The 13100-nt window shown below is 38.9% G+C and overlaps 1 protein-coding gene across 1 annotated transcript in view; it reads right to left on the bottom strand.

Moving 5' to 3' along the window:
* Nucleotides 1-335: 335 nt before the first annotated feature.
* The window catches only part of LOC116305603 (echinoderm microtubule-associated protein-like 6), a 44787-nt gene continuing 32022 nt past the window's right edge, over nucleotides 336-13100 (bottom strand). The window contains exons 18-38 of the mRNA XM_031715549.2: nucleotides 12780-12974; nucleotides 12191-12235; nucleotides 11903-12101; nucleotides 11386-11478; nucleotides 10721-10852; nucleotides 10035-10300; nucleotides 9523-9851; nucleotides 8645-8741; nucleotides 7787-7987; nucleotides 7285-7483; nucleotides 6412-6638; nucleotides 5918-6075; nucleotides 5358-5475; nucleotides 5170-5238; nucleotides 4955-5074; nucleotides 4593-4765; nucleotides 4165-4327; nucleotides 2230-2333; nucleotides 1772-1925; nucleotides 1459-1559; nucleotides 336-1262 (exon numbers count right to left, since the gene is read on the bottom strand). Of these exons, the coding sequence (XP_031571409.2) occupies nucleotides 1238-1262; nucleotides 1459-1559; nucleotides 1772-1925; nucleotides 2230-2333; nucleotides 4165-4327; nucleotides 4593-4765; nucleotides 4955-5074; nucleotides 5170-5238; nucleotides 5358-5475; nucleotides 5918-6075; nucleotides 6412-6638; nucleotides 7285-7483; nucleotides 7787-7987; nucleotides 8645-8741; nucleotides 9523-9851; nucleotides 10035-10300; nucleotides 10721-10852; nucleotides 11386-11478; nucleotides 11903-12101; nucleotides 12191-12235; nucleotides 12780-12974 (3168 nt within the window). The 3' untranslated portion in view covers nucleotides 336-1237. The remainder of the gene's footprint in view (nucleotides 1263-1458; nucleotides 1560-1771; nucleotides 1926-2229; nucleotides 2334-4164; nucleotides 4328-4592; nucleotides 4766-4954; nucleotides 5075-5169; nucleotides 5239-5357; nucleotides 5476-5917; nucleotides 6076-6411; nucleotides 6639-7284; nucleotides 7484-7786; nucleotides 7988-8644; nucleotides 8742-9522; nucleotides 9852-10034; nucleotides 10301-10720; nucleotides 10853-11385; nucleotides 11479-11902; nucleotides 12102-12190; nucleotides 12236-12779; nucleotides 12975-13100) is intronic.

The following is a 13100-nucleotide window of genomic DNA, read 5'->3' as shown; positions in this document are numbered from 1 at the left end:
AAGTGTTTTTGCCGCCTCTGATCGGACTAGTGTAGACGCGAAACATCTTATCCGTTTTCATGTGTGGACGGAAAACTTTTTTTTCGGTTTCGGTGTGAAAGCTGCGGATTCAAATTTATCCGGCATAGCGTGGACGGGGCCTTAGAATGTTTGCAAAAGAAAGGAAATTTCAAATCGTTTTAACCTTTTGCTTTTTTTTAATTGGGGGAAGGGTGTGTGTGTGTGTGGGGGGAGGGGGGGGGGGGGGGGGGAGGTGGGGGGAGGTGGGAGGTGGGTGGTCGAAAGCATCATCATCAGGGGCAGGGAAATAAGAACATGAGATACACTACAAACCATTTTCTTGATGTTACAGATATCATTATTCTGGTCGACATTTTACAATTCATTTTCATTTCTTTCTTTCCCTTGGAATAAGATCTACTGAATTATACTTTTGAAATCCCATGAATACATACAGTCAATTCAAAAAACTACTCAGATAAAATTATGGAGTCAACTCGGCTTCAATGATTGCTACCCAGAGATCCTTTCGGTCCAGTCGCGTAGGCTTGAGTTGGTTGACGACAACATTTTTTGAATTGACTGTATATATGAGTTATATTAACACTAAATATACCGAAACAAGTTTATGTTAATACGACGGTACGAGAATCTTAGGAGAATATTATTCTCTTATAATAAATAGCAAGGAGGACCAAAAACTATTGACTCGTAATCCTTTCAGTCTCACTGCAGACATTAAATAGCAATAGTAGTATTTATAATTGAATTTATTCCAGAACTGACCCCGACTTTGAAGGTGACTAATCTGTCTGAGAAATAAATGGAAAAACAGAGCGCGCGTGCACGAAATACAAAGCGAAAAGCAATGCGTTGGCATATGCTCAGTCTCTGGCTTACTCTCTGACCTACTCCGTCGATTGAGTGTTGTCTATTCTCATACACATTGTACTCGGGTGGTCTTTACTGACGGCGCGCATTGATACTATTAAGTTGGTTCAACTCTGAAAAACTTTGAAGTTGCCGCCAAATGAACTGCTTCCGTTCAAACAAATCAGTTGGCTATATGATAAAAGGGCGGCTTCTACCTACCTTTCAGTGACTTCATTTTACTTATACTTAGGGTTCCTACTCAAAGATTAAACTGAATCTACCTAGTAATTATAACGCAAATTAATGTATTTTCAATAGTGACATGATTCAGGCAGGCCAGCTAGGAATTACCGAGAAATTGTTTTCATATACACTTCCAAACGAAGACACTGCAAATAAGGTAATAAGAAATATATAAGAGCGTTGTTATTTTAGTTGTTGAGAAAGCAATCATTCATACAAGTATATGCTGGGATAAAATGACAACCAAAATACAACTTTTTATTCAAAAAATACAATTAAGGTGTTAAGAAAGTTATAAATGAGATGGGAACAGTTTATTTTGTGATCTCAGTTCGCACTCACCAGCAGTCATCTCCCCCAGCACTTATGAGATAACGGTCATCACATGTAAAACGAACATTAGTCACGTGGGCTGAATGACCAACATACTTCTTGTGGGTTGCCTAAACGATGAAAAAAATTGAACAACAAACGCTTAGACTTATGTAACATGATTCCGTCTCTAATATCACCATTAACCTTGAATTCTCTTAAAGTTTACAAAACGGGCAGCAGTAGCACAGCCAGGGCAAGCCAACACAAGGTCTTTGCATAGATTATGCACCAATTACAAAGTTTCTGATTCCTTTTAACTGGGTGAGCAGTATCAACTTACATATTTTTCCGTCACTGGAAAGTCAAAGAGCTTGACAAAACCAAAGTCATCTCCGGTAGCCAATGACGCACCAGCTTTGCACAAGTCTGCGCAGTTGACATCAGCCTTTTCTGCATTACGAGGCCATACTCCGATTACCTCGTTACCAAGTACACTATGAAAATATCACACCATAAAGAGATGTCAAGATAAAATGTAATTGCAAGGAGTCGACAATGTGTGCCGCTTTTTGTAATTCATTTTAATAGACTTTTAGGTCTTATTTTCATCATCACAATCGTCGTTAGCAGCAGAAACAGCAAAATACTGCTCCCTGTCTCTTCTGAGTGGTAAAATTTCATTATTGGTATTTAGCCATAAATCTCAACACCAAATCGGAAACATTATTAGCTACTTTGAAAATAAGGCGAAAAAGATGAATTTTAAATAACGTACGTATTAGTAGCTTTTGACCTTACCTTGTCCAGGTACCCCAGGTAATCCTGTTGATTTGTTTAGTGTCTTTCAGTTGGTTACCGTCAGGAACAGAGAATATAAGGCGTTCGTACGCACCTGTAGAAACCTGAAAAAAGAAAGACATTATTAAACATTACTTAAAACACTCATTAATAATTCATAAGCTTATGGTCCAATTGGAGCCACCATACACGTCACGTGCATGAACCTTTATACCCGATAAAGTCCTCTTCATTAGTATTCAAGTGATTTTATATAAAGACACATGTGTCTTTATATAAAGACACATGTGATCTTTATATAAAGACCACTCGAATATACTATGAGGATGACTTCATCAGGGATGAAGTATGCATCCAAGTTTAGATGAAGACATAGAGCTTCATCAAGGTCATAGTCAACCCTAATGATCTTTGACTAACGTGCCTGCCTTTGCCTTGGCACGCAATATCCAACGTGTGGGAGCTTCTATTGAATCTGGTTGCGCATGCCCATGACGTCAAATCTCTATCGAAGTATAAAAATCCATGTTCGTGACGTGTATGGTGGCTCCAGTTGAACCAAAACCAAATAAATTGTTCATGAGTGTTTTAAGCAGTTCAAAAAATTCGTAGATCGTGTTTTATCAGGTACTAAAAGCACTCGGCTACGCCTCGTACTTTTATACCTGATAAAACACTCCTACTCGTTTTTTAAACACTACTTACTCCCTCTCTTTCTTGATGAGACTAACGATTAGTTCAGCAGCACAGATGGTCTATGAAACAATGCCTTGTAGACCATGATAGCGAGAAGTTTAATTGTTTATGTATAAAGTTACTTATTGGTAAAATGAATGATACAAACAATGCTGCTGTGTTGTTTGGTTTTCAAAGCCGCTATTTTCCGCTACTAGTGCTCTGCCAAAGACCACTAGTAATACAGCCAATAAGAGCGCAGGATTTGTAATAGATCATAAGTAGCTTTCTACTAATCGCTTTTAGCCCTAACTGAGTGTGACTTATTTGATTTGACCTTCAGTTCCATACCCTGCGAGCAGAGTCTCATTTTATCTCCTCTACGGGCGAGAGAAGGGAAGGAGACTCTGCCGAAATTGTGTCTTTTTTCATTTGAGTATGCGCGACGGTTGCTTAGAAACGAATTAATTTCTACGCCCACTCGGAAAAAAATATTACTTCCGTTCCCGGTAAATTTCGCGGGCGATACAAATGAGGGGACAATCACGCTTCTATTCTAGAATGCAAACATACCCTAAAAACGCCGCAAAAGGCATCCTTTAAAGAGTTGGAAAACAAATCTTCACCTTAGACACCTTTGAAGAAAGGGAGGAGGACCAGCAGAAGTAGCGAAAAAGACACGACTTGCCTTTGTTGTGGCATTTACCAAGTCGGCGTGGTTAAGAGTACGTACATTTTGAAAACTTACGAAGGTCTTCACGAAAAACTCGAGCATTTGATTGATTGCTCAGTCGATTTATCTGTTGAATTCTGCAGAGTGGCTTTTCAGGAAAAGTTCTATCTTGAAACCCATCGTTGGCTGCTGGTCCCTTCTCCAAGCAAATGGCGAGTTGATAACTTAAGGACTTCCCATGTCCTGTTGGTAAAGATACGAAGGTATCCCTACCAGTAATAAACTCCATAATCGCTTTAGATAAATTGAAAGATTTAGAAGGAAAAAAGCTTTTCAAAAACCTTTGTAATAACTTCGCTAACTTCGGTCGCCATTATACTATGCTTGTGGGCGCAGATTTGGTCATCGGTTTAATTCGTTAGTTCAGTCGTGCCTATGTAAACCAGTTTGTCCGGAAGTAAAACCAGTTTGACTAGCCTCAAATCTTGGGTGACAGCGACTTCAAAGAAAAGACACGATTTCGGCAGTCTCCTTTCCTTCTCTCGCCCGTAGAGGAGGTAAAAGAAGACTCTTATAGCAAGAATTACCTGAATAAAGCGACCATCAGCTGAGAAATCCATTTGAGTGACAAAGCTTGGGATTCCCTTGCAGTATCCTGCTCGTTTGAGGGGTTGGCCTTCGCGGATTTCATACAGATCTACACACTTGTCTTCCGAACCTACTGCAAGGTACTTGTTGTCAGGGCTGAACCTGGTGGTAAAAACAACAACGAAATTGAAAAGGAAAACGACTACTGTAGCAAACAAAAGCAAACAAATACTGCAAACCAAAAAAACCTCTAACACAACGAAACAAAACCACGGCAGCATCTCAAAACTCTGTGAAATCACAAATATGCAAATTATCGCTAGCCGCTATATACAAATACCCCAATATCCATAAACAACACTAAACGAAAACATAACATTGCAGGCTTGAATGGAACCTCTCGTAAATGGACATGTTTGATAGGTACCTGACATCAGAAATAGCGCCGTTTCTGTCTCGTCTCTGAGTGATTGTCTTCAGATCAATAGTCTTCATCAGCAACAAGGTACCGTTCTTTAGACCAACAGCTAACATTTCACCATCTGTAGAGAATGCAGCGGATCGTGCAGCCATACCTACGTTAGTCTTTGCCACCATGGTCTGAAAACAATACGAGAACATGCCAAGTTATCAAGATAAAAAAAAATGTCAAAAAAAGAAATAACAAGATGAAAGTAGGATATCAGTAAGATAAAGCCGATAGTAAAAAAAGGCATATAGGTAACGCTAGTGCAATGATACTATAATGTGCATACCAAATACAAGAACTTGAATGGTATACATTCCTACCTTACTCGTGATGTCCCATAGCCTGACTGTTTGGTCATCGCTAGCCGTGGCGAATACTTCTTTTTCAGGATGACATGCTAGACCCCAGATCTCTCCTTCTCCATGCCCACGGATAAGGATCTGAGTAAAAGCAAAAAATAGAAGCTTTTAGCATACTACTTGAAGACAAGAACTAATCTTAATTAATTTGAGATTTATTAATTAGTCTAAATCACCTGAGCAGATGTTGTCTTCTCAGTAACTTCTATAACTTCACTGTCTTTTGTGCCTACTAAGATTTTACCCTGTTGAAAATATGTGGTATCCTTAAATAGGTGTATGATAATACCTTTTTGATGTCATTGCATTATTATATACCATTAATATCATAGTGTTAGGTTGGAAATCTCATCAGTTTCTTTACCTTTGCTCTACAAACGGACTTGACAACATTATAGCCCGAAATATTCCCTAAAGTGAATGGCTTGCATCGCTTCATCTCCTGGTCCCAAAGCTTGATGGGAGCTCCATTATCTTTATTTCTTAAGTATTTGATATATATATATATAAATGTGAGTTAAATTACAAGGTAAGTATCCTCCCACCAACCACAGCCCGAGTAAAAGAAGCGAGAAGCGACTGGGCTTCACTATTCTCTTCCTTCTTTCCCTTGATACACCACGAACTCACTAAATCCTTCCCATCAACCACAGCGCGAATAAGAGAAATGACGGGGTACGAGTCTGGATTTTATGTGTAATAATAAAGCTAAAAATTATCTTCCCTCTCTCGAGTGTTTTCGTGAAGATCTCAAGCTAGCAATAACCATCCGTAGATAGTTAGCAAGCAGTCTGTGTTATAGAATATGAATAATTCATCAACACAATGCTATCCTTAACCCTAGTTCTAGAATAATAGGGTTCAATATGAGTAATGAACACTTCAAGCTTGAAAATAGACATCACATCAGGTTTTGTTTCTTACTTTTTCTCCTTGCCACCAGTAACAATAAGTCCATCTTTGAGTGTTGTGTACATAGTGAACACGGGACCATTGTGCGCTTTACTGACTACACGAGCAAGCTTGTGTCCTGACCAGACGTAAACATCTCCATTCATAGCACCAGTGAACGTCAGGTCGTCCTAATCATAACACAAGAGTCGAAGATTAATCAAAAGCACAGACTTTCCTTTTACGGTTTCCTGGTGGGATCGCGTACCTCAGACAAGACATTGAGCGTACTGTCATAAGGCAAAACATTATCAAAAAATGAAAAACAAAAAACTGCTTACATACTAATTGGAAAAAAAATATCGACAGAAATTGAGCAATTGCATTACCTTAAAACTATGTTAAGATATCAATGAAGTTTTGTTCTAATACGACTTGCACTGAAAGTCCAGCAATACTCCGTTGAGTTTGTTAGAACACATTATCGTGATCGACAGCTGTCTCATTTGAATATATATGAAACTTACCGCGCCAAAAGCAACTGACAGCATTGTTTGCATCTTCGCTTGTTCTTCAATTGAACCACTCTGCACTGACGTAATGATACCTCGCTTTCCAATTAGCTGCCCTCCAGTCAACGTCCAAAACTTGACGTGCTTTACACCACACGTCACAAAATGACTGTCCGAATCAGGCCGAAACTGAGCCACAAAAATACGCATTGTGTGGCCTTCTGCACTAGCAAGTTTACTGCCTATTAAGGGAAAAAATACTTTAGTTAATGAGTTGTTAGCAGTCAGGCCCGACATAACTCATCATTCCGCGAAAAAAAGGACAAAATGAGGACCTATATTATTTAACAATAGACCCTTTCACAGTTCCCTGCGCCATCTTGAAAGGTAGCCACGCCTTTGCATGGAAGCGAGACGAACGGTGAGCTTGCAATGATAGAGACTACATGTGAATAATTGTCCAAGGTATTAAAAAAGGTATAAAGTACTATAATGGGGGACCCAACCGTGAAATAAGTTGCACGTGACAATAATCGTGAAAATAAACAAGTGCACGTGATGAGAACGAAAAAATCGCTGATGGCGTGATATTTTGCACCAATCAAAAACAACAGAGCAGGAGCAGATATTTTGCTTGAATTTTCAGTACAAATGGAGCTCGAAGCGAAACAATAGAGATTTTCCAGTGTTTGTACAGAGAAATTACAGACTTTTGTTGAAAAAAGGATTCGGAAAATACAAAAAAAGCGACTAAAAATGCTGTTGCTGCTCTCCTCGTTTTTTGGTAGACCGTATGTACTTAATTATCATAATAAAGAACGCCTTGAGTAGGATGAAAAATATAATGGAAAATGTGCAAACGAATAAGTAAAGCAGAAATACACTGACCGTCAGTCCATTTCCAGATAGCCACGCCATGAGAATCTTCGAGACCAACCGTTAGCAGAAGTTTACCATTACAGCTGAAGTCCACTGCACAGACACCAACACCATGGAAGCCTTGAATGATTGACAGGGTGTCTTTGGTTTCAGCATCCCACACGTGAACGCAGGGGTCGTTACCTATTTGACCCGTGGCAACCACATTCTGAAAGTTAAAAATAAGTGGCATCAGAAGTTTCATGACATCCTCAAGTACCAAGTCACTCACAACTAAAACTACAATCTGATATCCTAATAGTCATCACCGACATCATCATAATCGTCATCGTCATTAACACCAGCATTATCGCTATCAGCAGCAACAACAAAACAAACCCCCTTTGAATGTCTTTCTCACAAACATACAACTATTCTAGAAATATAACCAAACGCAATTGCCTATGGTCTATGCACTATTTCGTGGAATAACGAAGGGCATTGAAAGGTTTAGTTAACAATTAAGAAATACCTTGTATTTGGGATGCTGATTGACAGACAGGCATATAATGTCATCAGTGTGCTCAAGGTAGAATGACTGTACACCGTTAGCAGTACTTAATACGATACATGCTCCAGCCGCGTGATAAACGATATCTCCATCCGGTAAGTAATGTAGGTTATCTCTGGTGTCAAAACCACGGTAGCCATGGACGAACTCAAGAGTAAGGTCCTACAAAACAATAGATATACTATCAACCACTGCATAATACACCCACAGTAACAGCATTAAAAGATCTACTAGAGACCTACAGGACCGTTCGCCATTTCGAAAAGCGATTCTGGATAATAATCTTATTGCAATTACAATGGCTTCTTCCTACTAGGGTATAAATCTATGGAAACATTAATCCTAGCTTTTGGGGCTAATCATAAGGGATAATAAAATGTTACAAAAATGGTTGAAAATCTTGAAAAATAACATAAAGGAAGGTCAGGGTGATAGAGGTGCACGAGTATGAGGTAGTAGTGCACCGAAAGCTAGGATATTTTTTCCCATACTGAAATACCCTAGGTTGAAGAAATTACTGAGTTTTCATTCAGTAAAAGAGGGCGTCGGCATGAAATGAGAGTAACTAGAGGAAACATATTTTTCCTTGAAGCAGGCAGCATTTCTTTAAGACGAGTGAATTCACAATATTGAGAAATGAAAACAAAGGTGTTTGTCTTGGCCTTGACGAGCAAGCAGGGTGATCTTGCAGTAGGGTTTCACTGTCCAACAAGTCGGTTTATACCAAAATGATAAGACCCGCCAGCTTCGACTGGACTACTGACCAATGTCAACCAGACTGCGAACTCAATTGTTAAATACATATCTATATATATATACCTGTATTGGGTGTTGCCTTCGTTTTCTGGTCTGCTCTTTTTGTCTTTCCATGTGTCTTACTTTAGGAGGAGCAGTTGAACCACGGCTTACCGCTGGTCTAACGTGCAGACCAAAAAGTAATAAATAAAATAAAAACACTTGAAAAAGAGTACTAGGAAAACGGCACCCAGCACAACGTTTTGAAAAGCCATAAGCCATATGGAGAATGCATTGCGATTACAGACTCATTCAATAAATGTATATTTAAAACAGCAAAAAAATATTGCAAATAGTATATATATTAATATATAAATATGTACAGCGCTTTAAAAATTCCGTAAATAAAACGAATATCGATATATCGGGTGCATTATGGGTAATTTTCAATTTAAAAAAATAGAGTAAATAATAATAATAGAATTAATAAAGTTGAAATATAATGAAATATAATCATTATTTCAGTATTTTTGCAAATCAATACAAGAAAGAATAAATGAATCATTGAATAGTGTGGAATTTCATTCAAAGTTATTTTTAAAACCGCTTTCCTCCAGTTTTCCGTAGCATGTTTTCTTACCACACATAATTGACAATTTTACGACAAAAACAAGGTGGAAATTTGAAAGAAAAAAGCACGCGCGTGATTTATTGACGTAATCTATAGGTATGTCATCCTATTTCCTCCGGATCTAGATCAATCCGAAAGCGAGAAAATTCACAATTGTGGTAAAAAATTAGATATTCTTTTGGTGCGAGTTGCATTCGAATTGCTGTCACTCCTCTAACATTAAAAGTTAATAAATAAATAATACTCAAGGCAAAGAAATATGCAGGCATGATATATTGGAGTCATTGCTTTCCAAAAACAGGTGTATAGTTCGGTTAAACGTATATCATACCTGTGTTCTTCAACTCCAGCACCTTCCCTCAAATGAGGTTTAACACCCTTAGTTGTTCGCAGTGGATTTGAATAGATTTTATCTGCATAATTCATATTCTTCTCTCGTTCAACATCGCTGTCATATCCACCTTCTTCTTCAGAATCTGTGTCTGAATCTTCACTGTCACCTCCAGTCTCCTCTCGGTCTGCAGGACGGCCACGTGACCAAACCATAACTGCGGTATCAGCACCACCAGCAGATACCAAACGGCAGTCATCATGGCTCCAGCGAACATTTGTGACATGCGCAGAATGACCGACGTACTTCTTGAACTTGGCATTTTTTCCCTTAAGGATATCAGGGACAAAACAAACATAGATCATTTATATAATTCCCCCCTTTTTCCTTCACTCACTCACTCACTCACTTATCCGTCCGTCCGTCCGTCCGTCCGTCCGTCCATTCATTCCTATGTCTATCAATCTACCTATTCATTCTCTTTTCCATTGAATAACTAGACTGGACATTACCTTAACAGGGTATTCAAAGACTTTCACATAACCAAAGTCATCTCCAGTAGCCAGTAGTTTGTTGTCTTTGGATCTATCAGTAGCATTGACATCGGTAATGTCAGAGTGAGGGGGCCATATTCCTGCACAACTATCACCCAGTACCCCAGTCCATGTGAACCAATCAATCTTTTGTAATTCTGTTGACACTATTGCTTGTCTGTTGCCACGAGGCGCCTCAAAGAACAGACGCTCTTTTGCTCCAGAGTTTGTTTGTAATAATTTTCCTAATTATAAAAAGGATTATAGCTTACTTTACTAACATCATAGGGATATGCAACAGGTATACACCTATAAACAAACTCAGTACTAAATACATATTGAAAACATTCTGTTGTTAAAGTGTTTGAATAAACGCCTAGCTGGTCCGATCGTTTTTGTGTTCATTATTTAGTTTTCTTTGAAAAAGCCTGATAGTCGCACGCGCGGTATTTTCTTTCTTTTTCGCCTTTTGGGATCGAAATATAATGTGCCTTTCATATTCACATCACTTACAGGGGTATTTTGTCCTTCTATTTTACACTGGATTAGATAACACTATAGCCGCGTCTATAACTTACTTCATAATACTTTAAACAACTGATAAGCAACTTAAAATGTTTTGATTGACATAAAGGCAGCGTTAGTAACAGGTGCTTGATGAATACCTTTATCATCCCAGTCGACGTGGGTCACGTAACTAGAACTTCCTTTGCAGATCCCCACTCGTTTACTATTCATGACATTGTAAATATCGACGAAGTTGTCATGAGAGGCTACAGCTAGGTATTTGCCTTGACCTAGATACAAACATGTATATTAATACGAAGAACAGTATATATCCTGTCGTCGCCTGCTCCAACACATTTGCAAGAAATCGGCGGCATCTGTTGCAGAGACTCCCCCGCCCTATTACCTCCCTCGCCAAGAAAGAGGGTACAGTATACGCAATCTCATCAAAGAAGCAAAAAAAAAAAAACATTAAAATAACACGAGGTTACACTCAAATTGACGAGGTATAAAAACTGAAAGGTAAGGCTTCTAAGGTGGATTAAAAACAGAAGCAACAACCATAAAACAAAAGAATGGAGACTGAAAGCTAGAATTACACTGCGTTCAATGATGAAGTGCTTATCATAACATAACAATTCCGTTCCAAGGAAAACATAGAAACTCACAAAAAAAGAAAGAAAAAAAAAAACACTTAGCGCAACTGAGTTACAGTCGTGCTTGTGTCACCAAGCTGTTTATAAGTCAGTTTGCTGGTAACACCAATGTTTTTATACTAAGTAGTCGTGTCTATCTAGCTTACTTTTCACTTGACACAGCTTACCTGGTGAAAATTTAAGATCAGATATTTCCTCTTTTCTGTGGTGAAATTCGACGATATCCTCCAGAGTAGATGAATCCAACACCTTAAAGCTTCCTGAGGGTAGAAAATAATAAATAAAAAAAAGGATAGGAAAGGAAACAAAGGAAAGGAATGGAATGGAAAGGTAAGGTAAGGACAAAAGAACGGATGGTAGAAGAGATGAAAGGACTAATGATAAGAGGTAATGTTTCAAATACGAGTTGTTGTATTCTTTTGGGGTTTCAAAATCCAAATGGAATTTCAAATGCCGAGATTCCACGAGGATTTTGAAACCCCAATAGAATAAAGTGACGAGTATTTGACACCACATCTTTTTGTTATGTTTGTTATTTTTTCAAAGTTCTAGTACTTTGAAATGGGTGTGCTCGTATTTGATGGGGGTTTCAAACTACTACACGTGGTACAAATAAGAAATCTTGTTGGTCGATGAGCTCAGAGCTTAATTAATAAGGATAAGATTATATTTTGGGTGGCTTACCGTCTTTCATTCCCACAGCAAGGGCTCGCCCATCTGGAGAGAACGTCACACTTCTTGCTGGCTGTTTGAACTTACGTACATTCAGTAGACGGTAATTGGCCATATCCCACACCCTCACGGTGCAGTCATCACTTACCGTAGCACTAACATCATCTGTAGGGTGATTAGCCAAACCCCAAAGTTCCCCCTCTAAATGACCCTGAAATAAGTTTTAGAAGCATAGTAAATATTTGTCGACCTAAGGAAAAAAAGCTTCAATTACAAAGAAACCTGCATTCCATTTCTTACTTGAAGGATAATGTGGATAGGTCCTGCTTTGTCGATCTCCAAAATCTGGAAATGATGTATGATTTAAATGGTTATATTCAGTCACCAACGCGAGAAAGAAAGAAGGACTATAAAGAAAGGTTTTTTTCACCTTTAGCAGCGTAGCTTGTTTTTTTTAATATTTTCAATATTATGCGAACTCAGTTGTTGCAAGTCTTTCGTTGGAATTTGGTTTTTACTGCCGCCAGTCACGATCGGGTCACCACCTTATTGTGGTGGGGCGGTTTGTGTGCCGAAAAGACCCTTAGAGCTATGCCGACAGGAGTCGTGTGCTCCTGGTAGGGCCACCCATGTCAGACAAGTCGAAGGGTTGTGACCAGACAAAGAGTGATATCAATGGTCCTCCCGGTTGGGGTATGGGGCATGAGGGCTGGTAATCCGCTCCCATAAAACAAGTCTTATTACAGAAACCAAAGGCCCTATGCTCCAGAAGGGGCGCGTCCTCTTAGCTGAGACCCTAGATATTGAAAATTCTGTATCAATTCCTTTCTATTGGGCTTGTGCAAGAAAACTCTATTTGAATCTTTGATGCAAAGAAGAATTTTCTCACCTCGCTGTTTTTAGTTCCAACCAAGATACGACCCTGGCCCAGTGTAATGGCCCGTATTGGCGGCACATCAGCGATAAGGGTTCCAGGTTGTCCGGGGGCAAGACCCGTGCGAGACACTTTATATTGCTTTAGACATCGACTGAAATTATCGTCCCAAAGACATACATTGCCATCTTTACCTCCGGTTACAAATCCCTGGGGAATATAAGTAGTTATTTGTTAATAAAACAGTTAGTAGACAAATTACAGGTGTTGTTCGCTGCTAAGGTACTGTCACCATCGTGTGCGAATACAATTTTTTGGGGATTATCTTTTTTAAAT

This window comes from Actinia tenebrosa, unplaced genomic scaffold (assembly GCF_029948245.1).
Source record: "Actinia tenebrosa isolate PJP-AT-01 unplaced genomic scaffold, QUT_ActTen_1.0 PGA_scaffold8__29_contigs__length_14323225, whole genome shotgun sequence".
Classification (NCBI taxonomy): Eukaryota; Metazoa; Cnidaria; class Anthozoa; order Actiniaria; family Actiniidae; genus Actinia; species Actinia tenebrosa.
The sequence above is the reverse complement of the archived record's forward strand: the minus strand, read 5'-3'. Positions and strand labels throughout refer to the sequence as shown.